The 16,934-nt window shown below is 54.6% G+C and overlaps 5 protein-coding genes across 5 annotated transcripts; 1 reads left to right on the top strand and 4 right to left on the bottom strand.

The window, feature by feature from the left end:
* Nucleotides 1-2,570: 2,570 nt before the first annotated feature.
* Nucleotides 2,571-3,655, bottom strand: MYCGRDRAFT_87670 (uncharacterized protein; the record flags this gene model as incomplete). The annotated part of the gene is made up of 2 exons (XM_003849179.1): nt 2,571-3,538; nt 3,595-3,655. 2 exons carry the CDS (start codon nt 3,653-3,655, stop codon nt 2,571-2,573), a joined length of 1,029 nt encoding a protein of 342 aa, XP_003849227.1.
* A 469-nt stretch (nt 3,656-4,124) lies between these two features.
* On the top strand, nt 4,125-6,124 carry MgSrv2 (adenylate cyclase-associated protein; the record flags this gene model as incomplete). Its single annotated transcript, XM_003848711.1, has 3 exons — nt 4,125-4,310; nt 4,478-5,071; nt 5,128-6,124. The coding sequence occupies 3 exons, from the start codon at nt 4,258-4,260 to the stop codon at nt 6,122-6,124; spliced, it is 1,644 nt and encodes a 547-aa protein (XP_003848759.1).
* Nucleotides 6,125-6,500: 376 nt separating this feature from the next.
* Nucleotides 6,501-7,746, bottom strand: MYCGRDRAFT_76021 (uncharacterized protein; the record flags this gene model as incomplete). The annotated part of the gene is made up of 3 exons (XM_003849178.1): nt 6,501-6,757; nt 6,986-7,328; nt 7,386-7,746. The coding sequence occupies 3 exons, from the start codon at nt 7,623-7,625 to the stop codon at nt 6,501-6,503; spliced, it is 840 nt and encodes a 279-aa protein (XP_003849226.1).
* Nucleotides 7,747-9,397: 1,651 nt separating this feature from the next.
* Nucleotides 9,398-13,491, bottom strand: MYCGRDRAFT_110931 (uncharacterized protein; the record flags this gene model as incomplete). Its single annotated transcript, XM_003849177.1, has 6 exons — nt 9,398-10,435; nt 10,956-11,085; nt 11,319-12,272; nt 12,357-12,562; nt 12,793-12,947; nt 13,300-13,491. The coding sequence occupies 6 exons, from the start codon at nt 13,489-13,491 to the stop codon at nt 9,592-9,594; spliced, it is 2,481 nt and encodes an 826-aa protein (XP_003849225.1).
* A 2,354-nt stretch (nt 13,492-15,845) lies between these two features.
* Nucleotides 15,846-16,713, bottom strand: MYCGRDRAFT_105843 (60S ribosomal protein L12; the record flags this gene model as incomplete). Its single annotated transcript, XM_003849176.1, has 3 exons — nt 15,846-16,344; nt 16,407-16,561; nt 16,636-16,713. The coding sequence occupies 3 exons, from the start codon at nt 16,637-16,639 to the stop codon at nt 16,006-16,008; spliced, it is 498 nt and encodes a 165-aa protein (XP_003849224.1).
* Nucleotides 16,714-16,934: the final 221 nt, after the last annotated feature.

Below are 16,934 nucleotides of genomic sequence, written 5' to 3' on the forward strand. Positions count from 1 at the left end.
TCACGAAGCCCCACTTCTGCTGAAACGGCACTCGCCTTTGCTGACCGGCTGCCGGTGAGATCTGTTGCTTGCAGGTCTCTCGTAGTCCAGGCGTGGTGGAACCCGCTTGTTGAGTCTGAGTGCAATCACGCGTGAAAAGGCCGGTGAGATGTTCATGAGCATCTGGCCGAGGACAATAATCGGGCATTAAAGGGAAGGTGATCAATGTGAGCGCTGAGCAGCTCGGCCAGATCATCTTCGCTTCTCTTACCAGTCGACATGCAGAGCGCTTGGTCAGCTTACCCAGGTGATAATCAAAGCGGTAGGCAATGAAGTATGACAAAACTCTGCATTCACCGGAGGGTTGAATGTATATCTCACTCCCATCGTTCAATTCCAGGTTCAGTCCATCCGGCCAAGATCCCGGATACTTCGATCGGATATTCCGGATATCTGCACCGCCACACCCCGCAATCTTGACTTGACTTGGGGTCATCTGCCAGCTCCCTACGACTTCGTTTCGCCTTCCAACTCTCCTTTCTATATTTCTCCTCTCCTGCTGTATTTCCAACTCTAAAGACCTTCCCAACGCCCGACGTAACTCCGATCGGCTATTGCACGTATACATCGACGTTTGAGCCGTGAAAAGTCCAAGGATGCCGGCGCCAGCTGTCGCCAAGGGTGAGTGGCGCATACCTATTCACTTCCATGCTGTGTTCCAGGAGCCGTAGCTGCGGATCGCTGTGGAGAACCGGAGATAGAGGAAGACCACCATCAATCGTATACTGACAAGTCTTTGTCTCAGGCATCATCATCTCCCTCTCGATCATCGCCGCTTTAGGAGTAGCAGTCGCCGAGAACCCCCAAATCCAAGCATGGCTCGAAGAACAACGCCGTAAGATCGTGGAACTACTCCGACAGATCGGAGACGAGCTTGATCCTCAATCGCGAAGAGCAGCCGAAGCGTTCGCCTATGAAGGACGAACTGTGGCAAACGACGATGGTCTACGAAATGAGGCTGCGGCCAGTCAGCAGGCAGCAGCGTTAGCGACAGGGAGGAGATTGTCCAGCCCAAGTACGATACGGAGAATACCCATCAAAGGCCCGTCGGACCCGGACGAGGCTGAGGAGAGGAGGAGGAAAGGGAGAGAATATTTGGCACAGCGGAACCAACAGATGTATGAGTTGCAGCAGAGGAGGAAGGCGGGAAGGGCTGAAGGAGATGCTACACCCCGGTCATCGTCGTTCGACTCTCTGGTCGACTCGACGGGTAGATTGAGGACACCTGATTCGGAAGAAGAGAAGGAGCTTCCCGCTCTGCCCTCACCACCGACGAACGAACCTGTCTCGGAAGCTGTCCGTGCTGAGATGAAGGAAGTCGAAAGCAACCTCTCGCAGCCGATTTTGAACGACGCACCAAGCTCAAGCGGATGGCAACTGGGTTCTGCATTCGCCAACCCATTCGGCGACGAGTTTGAGATGGAAAGAAGCATCACGCCGAAACCTCCAGTTCCGCCGAAGGTTGCACTGGAACATATCCCCGATCCCGACATCTCTGTGCCTGACGACGTTGCATCGATTGTCACTGAGGACCTTACATCGATTGAACCGCGGCCAGAGCCAGAGACTATCGATCATTCGAATTTGAGTCACGAAGAGCAGCTTGCAATGGCGTTGTCGCTGTCGGAGCAGGATAGTCCTGCACATGCTGCTAGTCGAGGCAACGCGGAACAAGAGCATGTCCAGGCAGCAATAGCGGCCAGTCTGAAGGACCAGGAATCTCGGCCTTCAGCAGCAGTTTCACAGCCCTTGGTCGATCTTTCGCCTTCGACGCCAACCTTGTCTCCCCAACGCAGCGAGTGGGAGAAGATGTTCGACTCAACCCACTCGAACGACAAGTCACGAGTCCTTCCTGCCCAGTCCGAAGCATCGGACGAGCTCTACAGAATCACGCCACAGCTTACCAGAGCCAGACTCGCCGAATTTGAAGCGCACGACCAAATGTTCAAAGCCGGGCCCAGCCAACTGCCCTTTGACCCTGTTCGCGATGCCGCCCGCTCAAAACCTCAGACCACGCAGGAGAATATGGACGCAAGCTTTTACTCCGCTTTCGACGAGGTTTCGGCAGCTCCCACCGTCGATCGCGATAACACTCAGCTTGTAGACGTCAGCGATGCCCCGCAAGACGGCATGAAGACACCGACCACACAAGATCACTCTTCTTTTGGCTTCCAAACGGACTCCGACACTGAGACCTTCGCTTCCATCTCCCAACCGGCTTCTCGTGCGCCGTCGCAACCACGCAGCGAGATTTCCGGAATCGAAGTCATTGATGTGGCTGAAGATAGCGATGACGATGTGCTATCCGAGGACGGAGGTGTCACCACGCCGGACAGCTGGTCCGAAGTCGGATCGCGGGATGCGGAGAGCGATGTCGAAGAAGCAGAAGTCCGGCAGCCAGTTCGACTGGCATGATGTCGCCGGTCTGGAGGAGAGAATCTCAATGTCGCCTAGAATATGTCGTTTGCTTGGGAGGTGTTTTGGCGTTGCAGTAGGATATACCGGCGTCCTGGGTATCAATTCCAATGATTTCACGATGTTCTTGTTCGAAACTCGGCCAGTCGTTCCAGAACGTCCACTCCGTTCCACTTCTCTCCCTTCCCATTACCTGCCTCCTCCAACACCGGCACGCCGACCTGTTCAATGCACAAACTCGCACTCACACTCCCCCACCTACACGCGTCCACCACATCCCCTGTCCTGACAAGTCCGACCGCCAACCCGCCCAGAAACCCATTCCCTCCTCCAGTCGGGTCAACCACTTTGCTGCCATCCGTATGATAAGCGGGCAACCACTTCTTCACCCTCCTCGAGAGGACAAAACATCCCACCGCCCCACAGCGCACTACAATCGCCCCCTCCCCATCTCTGCCGATCCCATGCTCGACCATGTTCGAGGCATGTTCTTCCACCATCTCCACCCTGACAGAAGACCCATGCTCCGTGCCGAACATCGCCGCCAACTCATCGTGGTTGGGTGATACGACGTCTACGACTTTATTCGCTTCCAGTGTACGGGAGAGTTCTTCCGCGGTGCAGAGGTCAGGGACAGGTTCCCAGATGAAGAGTGGTCGTTCATCGACCCTTTCGTTGGCTCGCCGGAGAAGGATGGAGTTGACTTCGGTGATACAGCGTTCCGGACTACAGATTAGGTGGAAAGTCTTCGACGCCAAAAGTTCGGCGGTCAAGTCCCCTGCTGTGAGTCGTAATTTCGGAGTGAGGTATTTAAACGCTCGGACTTCGTTGCCGGAGTAGCCGTTCCAGCCTCTCGTGGTCAAGGCATCTCGTTGACGGATGAGAGAGGAGGTAGACCAGGTGCGGATGGTGGAGAGGAGGGAAGAGGGGAAGTCTGTGCCGGCGTCGATGATCATTGCTACGATTGGGTTGGAGGGTGGAGGAGAGAGCAGGCGGGCGCCGAGGAGGGAGTAAGTTCCTGCTCCGCCGGGGATGGAGAGAGAGGGAGTTTTGGAGGGAAAGGTGGGGGAGGGGTGGATGTCGTCTGCATATGATGGTTCAGTGATAGAGTTCATATGACATGTTGGGGAAGTTCCGTACCTAGGATGAACATGCCCAGAGTGACGAAGTCGATGCGTTGTTGGGTTGAAGGGTTAGCCATGTTGGCGGGATGTGGTAGATCTGAGTCGGATTGCATGTATGAGACTCAAGGCCTGTCCAGCAGATAGATCAATGACCGTACGCCTCCCGGGCTATTCTTCTTGTGTCTTGTAGCATGCGAGTCGTAGATCTTCCGTGTGTAGTTAGTTTCGCGGCGAGATATGCTCTCTGCGGGTTTGTGCTGGTTGATTCAACTGATCATGAAGACGCTCTTCGCATACTCCGGTTCGAATGTCGGAAGGTATGTTTATACCAATTCTTGCGTGTTGTGAAAGGGGACATGAATAGACTTGAGGTGAAGATTGTGGCGTATTTGTATATTTGGGGGCCGAGTCTCCTGGTGCCGACGTCTCCTTGCTAGCGTGGTCGTTGGACCGGACGAAGCTCGACGGACGGAAACATTCAAGACTCTCCAGACTGAAACACGACAGATCTCACTCTCTCATACATTCACATACATTCATCCATCTCCTGCATACATCTCCTCACTCAGTCCAGCTCTCCACACCCATCTGCACGTCTCCACCGTCCCGTCCACGCATTCCTCCGCTGCATCCTTGCTCTCAACTGCACTGCTGGTTGGCTACCACAGCTTGAGACATCATGGCTGCTCCGGGCGGCCAAGGCATGAACAATTTGACGACTCTAATCAAACGGTATGCCATTATTCTCGTACTCGCCCTCTCTCCTTCACAACCACCATGTCTGCGAGCGCCCCCTCCGACCGTCTCGGCTCCGACGCGAGCGGACATTCCTCCCAACCCTCCACTCATCCACCCATCAGTGTCGTCCCGGCCGGCAATCTAACCACGCTCCTCCGTAGACTCGAAGCCGCCACTTCTCGACTAGAAGACATTGCCTCTTCTGCCTCGACCTTTGATTCTGCTTCTCCCAATGCCGTACCTACAGGGTCCACGGCCACGAAGGCCTCCGCAAGTGCTCCTGAGCTTGCCATCGTTACACCTTCGATCAGCCAGCAAACGGTGAAGCCTGAGGCGCCGCCGTTGCCGATTTCAATCCAGGACATGGATACGTTGATCGACACGGACGTGAAGGCGTTCATCGATTCGAGCAAGGGTTTGGATCCTCTGGTGGAAGAGCAGGCAGCAGCAGTCGCAAAGGGGTTCGCGGATCAGAGACGATTCCTGTTGGTCACAACGAAGGCGAAGAGACCTGATCAGTCGTCTCAGACTTTCATGGACTTGTTGAAGGATCTCCAGCAGGATCTGGGAACGGCAGGAGATATCAAAGACAGCAACCGAGGGGCACCTGTGAAGGAGCATCTGGCTATGGTTGCAGAGGGCATCAGCACATTGCAGTGGTTGGTGTTGGAGGGCAAGCCAGCGGATACTGTCGGTGAGATGATCGGAGGCGCACAGATGTACGGCAATCGGGTGTTGAAAAACTATAAGGAAGGGTATGTTGATAGAGGAGATACTCAGGGTGGGAGCGGGACTGACAATGGCAATACAGAGATCAAGCACACGTCAAGTTCGTGCGATCTTACTACGCTCTCCTCAACGCGCTGAAGGACTACATCAAGAAGCACTATCCGATGGGTGTGACGTGGAACGCATCTGGTGTTGACGCCGCCCAGGCTATGCGTGAGATTGATGCCGGTCCCACAACGAACGGCACTTCAGCAGCAGCAGGAGGACCTCCTCCGCCTCCTCCACCACCGCCACTCCCCAACTTCGACAATATGCCAGCGCCTCCACCACCACCGCCCGGCGCCGCACCAAAAGCCGCTGCAGGAGGTGACATGGGCGCCGTGTTCGACCAGCTCAACCGCGGCGAATCGGTCACCAAAGGCCTCAAGAAAGTTGACCCGTCCCAAATGACGCACAAGAACCCCGAACTCCGCGCCGCATCAGTGGTTCCAGGTGAAGATATCAGCCGGAGTAGGAGTCCAGGCCCGCAAATCAAGCCCAAACCACAAAGCATGCGCCAGAACAGCACCAACCTCACGCCAACACCTCCAAAGAAGGAGCCAAAGAAGGAATTAGACGGCAACAAATGGCTCATCGAAAACTTCGACTCTCCTTCCCAACCCATCACCATCGACGTCTCCCTCTCGCAATCCATCCTCATCACCGCCTGCAAAAACACCACCATCATCCTCAAGGGCAAAGCGAACGCCATCTCAATCGACAATTCCCCTCGACTGCAAATCCTGGTCGAAACTCTCGTCTCCTCGGTAGATGTGATCAAGAGCCCGAACTTTGCGATACAAATCACCGGCGCGGTACCGACGATCTTGCTGGACCAGGTCGATGGCGCGAGTCTGTATCTCAGCAAGGAAAGCTTGGCGTGCGAGGTCTTCACGAGTAAATGCTCGAGTGTGAATTTGGTGCTGCCGCCGGAGAGCGAGGAGGCGGATGATTCGAAGGAGTGTCCGCTGCCGGAGCAGATTCGGACGTATATCAAGGGAGGGAAGTTGATGAGTGAGATTGTGGAGCATGCTGGGTAGAGTAGGGGTCGTGTAAGAGAGATGGTGTAAAATATATCGTTCGGAGTCGAGACTTGGTTAGGAAGGGATAGACCTGGCGTCGCAGACAGATCTGATCTATTGAACATCGAGTCGAGCGCTCGCTCATGCTGCTGTATCAAGGGAGCTCTTCGATATCTTTTTTGAGATCTCTCTTCGTTTTGTTGACTTTGAACCTCTTCGTAGAAGCCGTCTCTCATACTCCGGGTAGCAATCACAAAATCAAGACTCCACGCATCGAGGCATCTCCATGCACTCCGAGATGCTTTCCCAACGCCCACAGGTAAAACTCCCTGGCCCAAAAAGCACCACAATCCACCCATCCGACGCCATCCCCAAAAAGCCCTCAGAGCAAACATTACTCCCCACTCCGATACTGCTCCCAAACCGCCACCGCGCGTTCCATCTGCCCCTCACTGAATTCATACACACACTCATCGTACGAATAATCCATGTAATTGTGAATGCTGTCGACACCCGGTTGTTCGGGGCACGTGTCGGATTGGGTCGGGCAGCCGGTTGTTGGGGACCGTTGGAGGGGGGTGTCGGAGACGGAGTCGCCGGGGGAGGTGGGGGAGCAAGTTCTTGTGCCTTGGAAGACGTGGTAGAGGCCGACTATTTGGGGGGTCAGTTTGAGGGGGAGAGAGAGGAGGAGTGGAGAGGAGGAGGAGCACGAGGAGAGATGAGGGAGAGATGAGGGAGAGGAGGGGAGGGAGGAAAGGGGAAGTCCGTGTTGGCTGCTTTGAGATTGTGAATGGATTTGGGCTGGGCTTTTTGCTGTGCGGATGATCGGATCGATTTGTGAAGTCAGTGTTGTGCAGCGGGAGGGTTTCATCCACTCACACCAATGCCCCGTCTCATGCACAGCCGTCATTCCCATATCATAATTCTCCGCACTTCCGCCTGGTAACGTGTCTGCAAGGTTCATGCATCCGTCATTGATACGATCGGCACCCGTTGGATCAGCAACGGGAAAGTAGCAGAATCCGAGAAGGCCGCTGGGCATGTCGCTGAGGAAGTAGAGGTTGAGGTCAGCGTAAGAACCCTGGTGCAGAGCGGATTTCATGGCCAATTCTTCGGGACTGCTTATGCCTGCCGCCGCCCATTGCTCGTTGATGGTGAAGTTGACGCTGATGGTGTTGAAGGAGACGCCCATGGGTGCGTAGGCTTCGTTCATGGCATTCATCTGAGGGGAGAATGTCAGTTGGTGGACAGGATCTCGATCAGCAAGGGACGAACTCACCTGATCTTCGACTTGCTTGGGAGTGTAAAGTTCTGACTTGGCTTGCGTTGTGACGATGTTGACATATGTATCGATCACGATGCCGCCATCTCTTCGAGTGACCTGTCCCGATTTGTAATTCGCATAGGCCTTGTCAAGATTTGTGCGGGTCTTGTCATCTGGGTCTGCGGTGCCACAACGATGGAGCTCGGCGTAGGCCAGGCTCAAGGAGGCCAGAAGGGTGATGAGGTGGAATTGCATTATTGCTTGGTGTGGAAGAGGAGGTGAGCGGTCGGGGACAATTTGCAAGACAAGAGACGAGGTCCAGATGCGCCGATGAGAACAAACAGGGAAAGAAAACCGTCCAACGAAAGCCCCCAATGAACAATTCAATTTTTGCAAGCCAAGCGGTTACTAGCAGGAAGGCGGACATTCGTCTTATACTATACCTCTTAGCAGCTAGAGACATGGGAGGTACCTCGTCACGTCCCTGCCTCGCGGTCCACGCGTAAGCGGCATTTTGGGAAAGACACTCGACATGCAGTGAAGCACGCCCATGTCTCTGAGTGATGTAGGGCCGTCTTGACTTGGAAGGAATCCGCGGTACATCTGCTGTGGAGACGAGGTTGGAGGCGTACATCAACCGAGCAGCGCTCCGGAAGTCACCCGGGGAGCAGTGCGATTGACAGCTGGTCGTGATAGGTGAGGAGAAGTGTACTCAGTTCAGATCCATGCTTAGAGCGAAAGTGCGTCGGTCCCCTCATAGATTTTCAGCCACTTTCATGCTTGAAGCGGGCCCGTTGGCGCCGATACCTTCCCAAACAAGCAGATGCAGCGCTCTTGCCAAACGGCGCTATCCTCATGTTGCAGCGAACGAGCGCTCTCGACCGGCGACTAGCTCGTCAGCTAAGAGTGAATGTAATTTCTCCGGATCTGCACGTGTAGCCATTCTTAAATGCACTTCTTGCCATGTTCATTCTTGCTCGGAGACGTCTGATTGTTTTCCAGCAGACTGGACGGCGCTGAGAGGCTCCGGATTTGGAGTTCCCGAGCGGAAGCCTCCTCGTCAAGCCCGACGCCTGTAGGCGCCCCTCAACGCCAGACGATGAAAAAGGGAGAAGAAAAACGGTCTCGTCAGGACGCCTCATCGTCGTCAGTGGTCGAGGACGTTTGTGGGAACGTCGAAGGATGGTGGCTGGTATGTCGTAGGAGGTCTAGATTGAGCTGTCCCGCGGCTACGCTAGCGGCACGATCCACGGAGCACGAAGTCTGATTCACCGCACTGCGTGCTCGTCTCGTGCTTCCTGGGATGATTAGCGACCACATGTTCTACAGGCTATAGTGACTTGAGTGCCATCGCCAGCTCTCACCATGCCTTCACCAAGGCAGCTGAGGTATTGCCATGTCTGGAGAGAACTCTTCGAAATCCGGGACCTCTCCATCCGGCTTATGTCCGCCGGCTTCCAACCAATCAAATCCCCCAAGCGATAACTGCCGTTTTCCTTCGCAGCCACCCAGCCTCACATTGAATATGCATTCGTCCGCCAAAATACATGCATACATCAATGTGCCGCCTCGTTGCCAACGCGCCTCTTGTCTCACGGCTTTCTATTGTTACATCCCGCCAGAGACCCTGTCACATATGCCGAGGTCACGTCGATAATCAGCCAACAGACTCGAGCGAAGGAATCATAGGGATCAATCTGTGCAGGCGAACTCGCGATGCGGACAGCTGTGCATGTCGACGCTCATATAATCAACTCACTCGGTGTTCCGCACGCGGCATCCAAGGCCAAACTGCACGTTAGCTGTCGAGCAAGAAGGGATGCATCTGTCTGTAGGCCTCGGTGTTTGCCGACAAATGTGGCTGCGCCCAACGTCCCTCCGTCTATCGACCGTTACGCCCAGCTTCGAGCCACGGAACGACTGCTCGGCATAGCCGGAGGAGGATGATACGTTCTCAACGTTCAGGGTCTGTCTTTTCGGCGGTGCCGACAGACCCCGCTCGCACACCGCAGATTTTTCGCAGACACCAGGTACAATACCGTGGTTTGAATCATCTATGAATAGAAACAATGATGCTCGTAGGTCTCAGGGTCCAGCCTCGTTGCTCCTTCCTCTCAGGTGTGCGCTCAGGAATGCTCAAGCCTCGTTCCCAGTCTGTCAAGCAGGCGCATTGCTTGCCATGCATCCATCAAGACGAATCCCTTTCTCAACTGACACCCCGTTATTGATGGCCGCCGGCTCCTCGGCCAAGTACTGCGTATTGCCTCCACATGCTTGGAGTCATCAGGCATCCCGCCCTCTTTATCACAAGAGCCCATCGTTGGCGGACGTCCAATTGAATAACCACAACCGACTCTCTGGCATCCGATGCAACCCTCAGTACCGCGAGGTATTCTGCGAAACTTCGAACGAGAACCACTGGTCGCCGCATGATCAGGGCGAGCTCTAGGCTCTCATACTCGTGGGATCTCTGGCATGGGCCGAACACGAGTCGCTGGTCGGATCGGTCCACCTGAGTGTTCGCTGAAATGTCGGATTGGTCGTTGTTGGTTAGATCCGATTGCTTTTCCGGAAGGACAAAGACATCGCTCTTGTCGTCCGCATCTGTATAGAGAGATTTGTAATGACCATCATCTCGAGATCCAGGCTCAGCAGCTGTGGCCGCGAGTATTCGTCCGCATTCCCAAACTCTTTCCATCTGTGTTTGAATGCGCCGTGTCGCAGGCACTACGTTCACCTGCACCCACAACATAAACAGGCTTCTGGCACGGATCTTCCTCTTCTCCTCGTCTTCCTCGTCGATCGAATCATCTCCATCAAGTCCGCCTCTTCCCTGGCTTCTGAAGTACCCCAGCAGTCGCCTCTTCCGCTCCGTCATATTCTTCCGCGCATTTTCCCGGGCCACAGCGATTTGCAGATCCGTCTCCGATGAATGTCTTGGACACGTATTGCGAAGACTCATGGCTCGGAGAGCTCTGCAGGTCGTTTCGCGAATGCTGGCTGCCACTTTGCTACGCCGGGTGTTGCGTGTGGACAAAGACGGGAAACTGCTCTGAGTGCGAGGACTGCGAGTGTAGGGTGAGTATATTGAGCATACGAAGTTGAAGAAAGCAGACAGCCTTAGCATGCGACTAAGACTGATGGTGAAGAGCTAAGGGGGTGGTTGATGTTGTAATGCCTGGACTTTGATTATCCTGTTTGATGCAGTCGTGATAGAAGACGAAGACATAAAGGAAACAAACATCGATCGCCCTCTGGGTCCATCGCTGAACATGGACCCGACTCTGCTCGGTGCTGGTAAACCTGAAATTCGCAATCTTTGCCGCGCTCGGCCGTTTCCGCTATGCGTCGTGGATCTCGTCGTCGGATCTATAATACACGCCAAAGCACGCTTGAAGTAAGCACAAAAGTCGCTAAAGCCAAATGAACAGAAAGAGTCTCGTGACTCATCGCTTGCTCCGGAAAATGCTCAATGGTATCATTGGGTGTCAGGGTGCGGGTTAGGGTTGGTGTTGCTTCCTCCGTTGTCACCTCGCGGCGTGGCGCCGCTGGGGCTGAATGCTTCGCGCATTCGGCTGAACATACCTCCACTGCTCGGAGGCGGTGCGCTGCTGCGCTGCTGCTCCGGAGATTCGGGAATGGTGAAAGGGTTGCTCTGGCTGCCATCGCCACGGCCAGGGGAGGGGAACGGGTATGAAGAAGTGCCTCGCTGGTACTGTGGTGAGTGCATGTCGTGATGAGGCGCCTGACTGGGGTCGCGAGGACGACTGGCGCTGGTGTCATCTTTTGGCATGATGCCTTGACGGCAGTGAGGACAGGTGTCGTGCTCAACGAGCCAGGCCTTCACACAATCAAAATGAAACCAATGACTGCAGGGCAGTACAGTGACTTCGGAGCCAATCTCGGCCGTATCCATGCAAATACTGCAATCCGCTTGACCGTTCTCACCAAGATCTTCGGCTGTGATCTGTCGCTTCGGCAAGGAGTCGATGGCTTCTGCGGATGCTGGTGGGGGGGCGTTTCCGGCTTGGTGTTGCTCCATCAATTGTGTGATGACGCGGTCGAGTGCTTGCTGACTATAGACTGCATCGCCGTGTTGTCCGCCGGGCGGCATTCCAAACATGCCGAGCACATCGTCGAGACCCATCGGACCGCCACCAGCTCCCATGAAGACAGGTCCACCGTGCCGCGGTCCTCCTCCAAATCCAGGTCCACCCATGGCTCCGATATTCGCCATCATTTGTGCCATGATGCCGGCAAACTCGGCGGGTTGATTTTGCATCGGCTGCGGGTGATTGGCGTCTCGCGGGTAGAGACCACCTGTGCTTGAGGTTGTGATTGTGTATGAGAATCCAGGCCCAGATCCTGCACGGACAAAGGTGCCACTTCCGTGTGGTTGGCCACCTTGTTCGGGCGATCCTGGCGCAGTGGCGTGACCGCCCTGATGCGCTTGTTGCTGCTGTTGAGACGGATCCATCGCATTTCGCAGCATAGGTGCAACCATTCCCATCAACCCTCCTAGCAGGCCGCCTCCTCCTGCTTGAGGTTGTTGTCCCGGATTCAGCGTGATATTCCTCCTGATTGTGCCATGCAAATGTCCTCCCGGTGCTTCTCCTGGACCATTTCTCTGCCAGTGGAACTGGTCGATGTCATCCTCATCAGGGTCTGGTGCAAAGTCGTCTTCCTCTTCGGCGCGCGGGTCGTGATCTGCCTCGATGACCTCGGTGAAGTCAGACTGACACTCTGGGCATACTATGCCGTGTTCATCGCGATACCACTCGTTCTCGCACTGGTGACAGTACACGAGCTCCCTCTCCTGCGGTGTTGTGTCGGCCATGGTGAGGTGTGAGACACTTTTCGAGTCGAGAGATCGTTGGAGCCAGGCTCCGCACGGCGTTGTCACTTCCCAAGTCGGTTCTGTTTGCTGCCGAATTGATCTGTCGCAATCGGGCTCTGTCAGATGAGTGCGCAGTGGTCGAAATGTACCTGCGAGCGGTCGGTCGGATGTGTGACGAAGGTGGTGGTATGGTACGCTTGTTGAGCCCAGGTATGTATCGTTGGTGAATAGGTAAGAGGGATGCGGCGGTCGCGTGACGGAGGCGTGGAGTGAACCAAATTGCTGGTTGATTGTCGCTTTCAAAGCTCGCAATGACGTCTGTCCTTTGGAAATCGTGAGGTGGCCGTGAGGTGCCCTGAGGTGGACGTGTCTTAGTAATCAAACGAACAGCCGACTCTGTGTGTGAAGTGATGGACTCCCGTCATGAACACCTGTGCAGTTTGATATTGTAAGGTACACAAGAAGAACCATCGAATAGGAGCCAGGCCTGGGAGGCGCGATGTGCGAGATGGAATCGATTCTAGTGTGACTGAACCCACGATCCCTTCCATCCGCTTCCACGACCAAAGCACAGCCTCGACTCACTCAAGAGTCAGATCGACAAAGGGCAATTCACCGATGACTGCGCGTTCGATGCAGAGGAACAACGTCGTATTCTCCATAGTGGGTCGAGCAGTCCTACGGCGCTTCCAGAGCTCAACTGCTCCGCCAGCAAGTCCTGACTCATACGACATCCGTCGCTTCCAGCTGTGCAGCAACCTGACAAGACAACCCATATACAGATCAAGGCAAAGTGAGGTAAGATGGCGGTGTTGGGAGTATCGACCATATGTACAAAGTTGGTGTGACAAAGACCCTTCCAGACTCCTCAGGTAAGGTATCCTCCACCCCAAGCACCGACACACCCCGTACCGTATCACACCCTTCGTATCAATCCCTTTCCTCCACATCGGTCCCTTTCCTCCGTGTCATTCTTCTCCTTCGGCTTCAGTCCCTCCCCATCCTTCTAGACATGCCAGCTGCACAGCTAAAACAAAAGTCACGTTAGCCCACGCAATCAGACCAGCCAGCACACTACCGTGGGATACTTACAGAGCCGGACTGCGAGCAGACACCCTGATGTTCTTGGTGTGCTCCACAGTGGCATATCTCGCGCGGAGAGTTGTTGCATGCAACCGTGTCATCGCAGTGCCCATGGTCTCCGTAATCGACGGTATCGGCGTGGACCTGGGCGGCGTAGAGGAGGCCAGCGAGGACAGTGAGGAAGAGGCGGTTGAATTGCATGTTTGCGGTGTTGATGGTCGAGTCGACGTGTGTTGTGTTTGTGTTGTGTTTGTGTGTTGGATCAAGTGTCGCCGGATGGTGTTGCCTCGATTGCTTTTGTTGCTTCCGATGTCGTTTGAGGATAGAAAAGAGACTCAGACGAAGGATCTCGCTCCCTTTTATGTCTGTCTTCGAGCTGTCGGACACAAGACAGACGGTCTACTCTGACATCACCTGTTGCCGGACTCGTCCCATCGACGCTGCATTGACCATGGTGGCTATGCTCCGACCGTCATGGCTATGCTCCGCTTGCATCCGGTCTATCCTCTCCGGCGTTTGACGGTGGAACAACACTGCCTCATTCCAGTTGATTGTCACCTTGCACGACATGACGATGCTTACTCCATGAGGAATCGTCGGGAATCGTCACAAAGCGTAACACGGCAGGCATGCTTCGTGTCGATTCACAGCTTGTACGGTCTCCGAGACCAAGCGCGAAATGGAGTGAGTGCACAGCATCTCGACCCTACCGAGCCAGCGTGAAATTGTGAAAAGCCGTCGTGATTCTTCTGAAGAGCATACTGCTACAGTTGTCGACGTCACCCACGATCCTTGTGTGGGGAAGACAGTCCGTGCAATACGTGTTCAAGGAGTAGCATCCTTGGAGACGATACCGATCTTCCGAACCAATGCAACGCCGGCGATCCGTACACACCTACTGGGAAAGGGCATCGATAGAGTTGCCAGATACATTGGCGTGCGCCATTCTTGACGCAGCATCGGAGCCGCAAGTGGTCACCATCTTGCAGACTTCAGGGATGATGTTCAGGGCCAGCCTGGTCCACTTCCTGGTTGTCGGGCCGTGAGGTTCCAGTCCCTGGTCACCGGGCCATGGATCTCACGGCGAAGGCTTGATTCGACCACTCCAATGCGTTCACACGCTGTATGCTCATCATATTGATCGTTCTCGTTCGCAGGCCTGTTGTGAGTGTTTGCGTTCGCAGCGATATTGTCGTTCATTCCACATCCTCAGAGGTGCATGACATGATCACGTTGACTGTTCCATCCGGCTTTTGACTCGTCATGCCTTCACTGCATACGGGGAGCATTGCTTACGCCGACAACTCAATGGATGGGCAACTCGATCGGACAACTCAGTTGACGGACAACTCAATCGGTAGCCCTTTCCGGCAGCAGCCTCTCGACACTGCATTGGCTCGGAACTGTCGGTAGTGTCTCCAGGATGCGAGCATGACTTCATGCTCTTCGGTCAGAGGCTGATCATCCTGTACACAGTAACAGCGCGGAAAGTCGATACGAGGTAAAGTCTGCTTACCCTGTTGAGTTGTTTCAGGGACCCAGATTAGCTTTCGACACCTGTCCAGGAACTTGCATGGGCTCGGAAACGCCGGTGACATTCCTCTGGGGTATCATACAGATCGTATCCTGCTTACAACTTACAAGAATAGCACTTTACCGTCAGTAACTCAATGGAAGCCCTCTTGAGGCAGTGATTGAAGACTTTGCGAGCTGACCTTGGCTCGGAAAGGTCGGTGACGAGGTCCAAGGAATGGTCATTGAAGTTGTTGCTGTAGGGCTTGAAATTGTACACCTTGCTTCTGGTCCAGGCGTTGTACTGCATGCAGCTGTCGCTGGATCGGCCTCAGCGCCCTGCTCAACTTCTCATGCGAGTCGATTTCCAAGAGTAAGCGCTGTTTCGTATGCACAACTGTGGATGGAAACCATGTCGCCGACTTCCTCTGGACAGTATGGACAGTCTTTTGAACTGAGGGAACTGTTGGAATCTGGCTGAAGGGACGGCGATTGTCGGAAGCTGCCTCGAATTAGATACGAGCTTCTGCTTTCGTGCCAATGGGCATATCTGTCGCAGGGTCGGGCCTCGCCGCTGTTTTCAATTTTTCGTGAATTGTTGATTGATAGTATTCAGGTCACAGAATGAAATAAGTGATGGAGCGAAGCCAAACACAGCAGGTGCGCTGGGTGTTTCGAAATAATTGCTAGTATGACTGCCGTATGCCTACCTTTCGTACACTTCCACGACCACAGCACAGCCTCGACAATGCAACACTCACATTGACGAAGGGCAATTGTGATGACAGTGCAATCAGTCCGAGCGAGAAGAGATCGCACGGTCGAGCGATCACTCCCAGTATTGTAACCTAATTCGGATGGACTACACTGTCCAGAGAGATAGACAGCATAGTGAGTAGAAGGACGGCGATCCGAAGACCGCGCAGACATCAATCTCCTTTGCACCAAAATAGGGCCTGACCAAGGTGGTGAGGGTATGGCCCAGAGTGTTGGCAAAGTTGGCAAGGGGATGGATGGGAAATGAGACTGTGAGGAGAAAAGATGAAGTGGGAATCATTCGAAATGAAGTCTGGAGCCATGACTTTGCTGGCTACCCTATGGTCATTTCATATCGACCAAATAGCGCCCAACGCCACCGTGTGCCCTTTTGTAACTTCGGAGAGAATTTGGAGAGAGATGCGGCTGAAGGAGATGCTTTCGCATTTACTCCTCTGGAATCTCAATCTCGCCGCTCTCAATGTCGTCGCTGATGTCCTTGGGGCTCCTTCCGTCGACCTTGCATCCAGTGGAGAAGGCAGTTCCGAGGATCTCCTTGACGGTACCCTTGAGGTCCTTGGACATGGACTTGAAGCGCATCGTGCGGGCGATCGTGATGATCTCGTCGAGAGCAATGGACTTGGTGTGCTTGATGTTCTTCTCCTTCTTGCGGTCACGCGGTGGCTCCTTGAGAGCCTTGATGACGAGCGATGAGGCGGAGGGAACGACGGAGACGGCGGCTTGACGGTTCTTGATGGTGAGGCGGACGGTCACGCGGAGACCTTTCTGTGTGGCTGTCAGATGTGTGTCCTTGATCGCTTCTCGATCTTCGATGGCTTTGCACATACCCAGTCGCCAGTGGCCTTTGCGATATCTTCACCGACCTTCTTCGGCGAGAGACCGAGAGGACCGATCTTGGGAGCGAGAGCAGATGAAGCACCGACCTCACCTCCGGTTGCGCGAAGGTGAATGATCTTCTCCTCATTGGGGTCGATTTTTGGTGCTGTCGAGAACAGTGAGCGGGTGCGACATTTCAGCCAGCGGCTGGAGCCATGGCTCGAGAAGGACGATACTTACCCATGGCTAGTGGATAAGGTGGTCTGTCTCAACTCGAGATGTAGGGAATGGGACAAGAGTGTGGTGTGTCTTGGAAAGTCACTGATGTCTGAAGGGAATGAAGTTTTGCGGAGCTCCAATCCGAGCCTTGGGCAATTCCGCTCAAGTCGTGCGCCCGTGGTTTAGCCGACAAGCTTCTCTTGGCGGCTGCTCGGAAAGGCAGGAACGGACAGGACTTCACTCCGGTGGGTCATCAGATCGTGAAAGCCACGAGATCCCGTCGGATGGTCTGGAGTCTGGACAGGGTCTCGCGCTGCGAC

This window comes from Zymoseptoria tritici, chromosome 10 (assembly GCF_000219625.1).
Source record: "Zymoseptoria tritici IPO323 chromosome 10, whole genome shotgun sequence".
Classification (NCBI taxonomy): Eukaryota; Fungi; Ascomycota; class Dothideomycetes; order Mycosphaerellales; family Mycosphaerellaceae; genus Zymoseptoria; species Zymoseptoria tritici.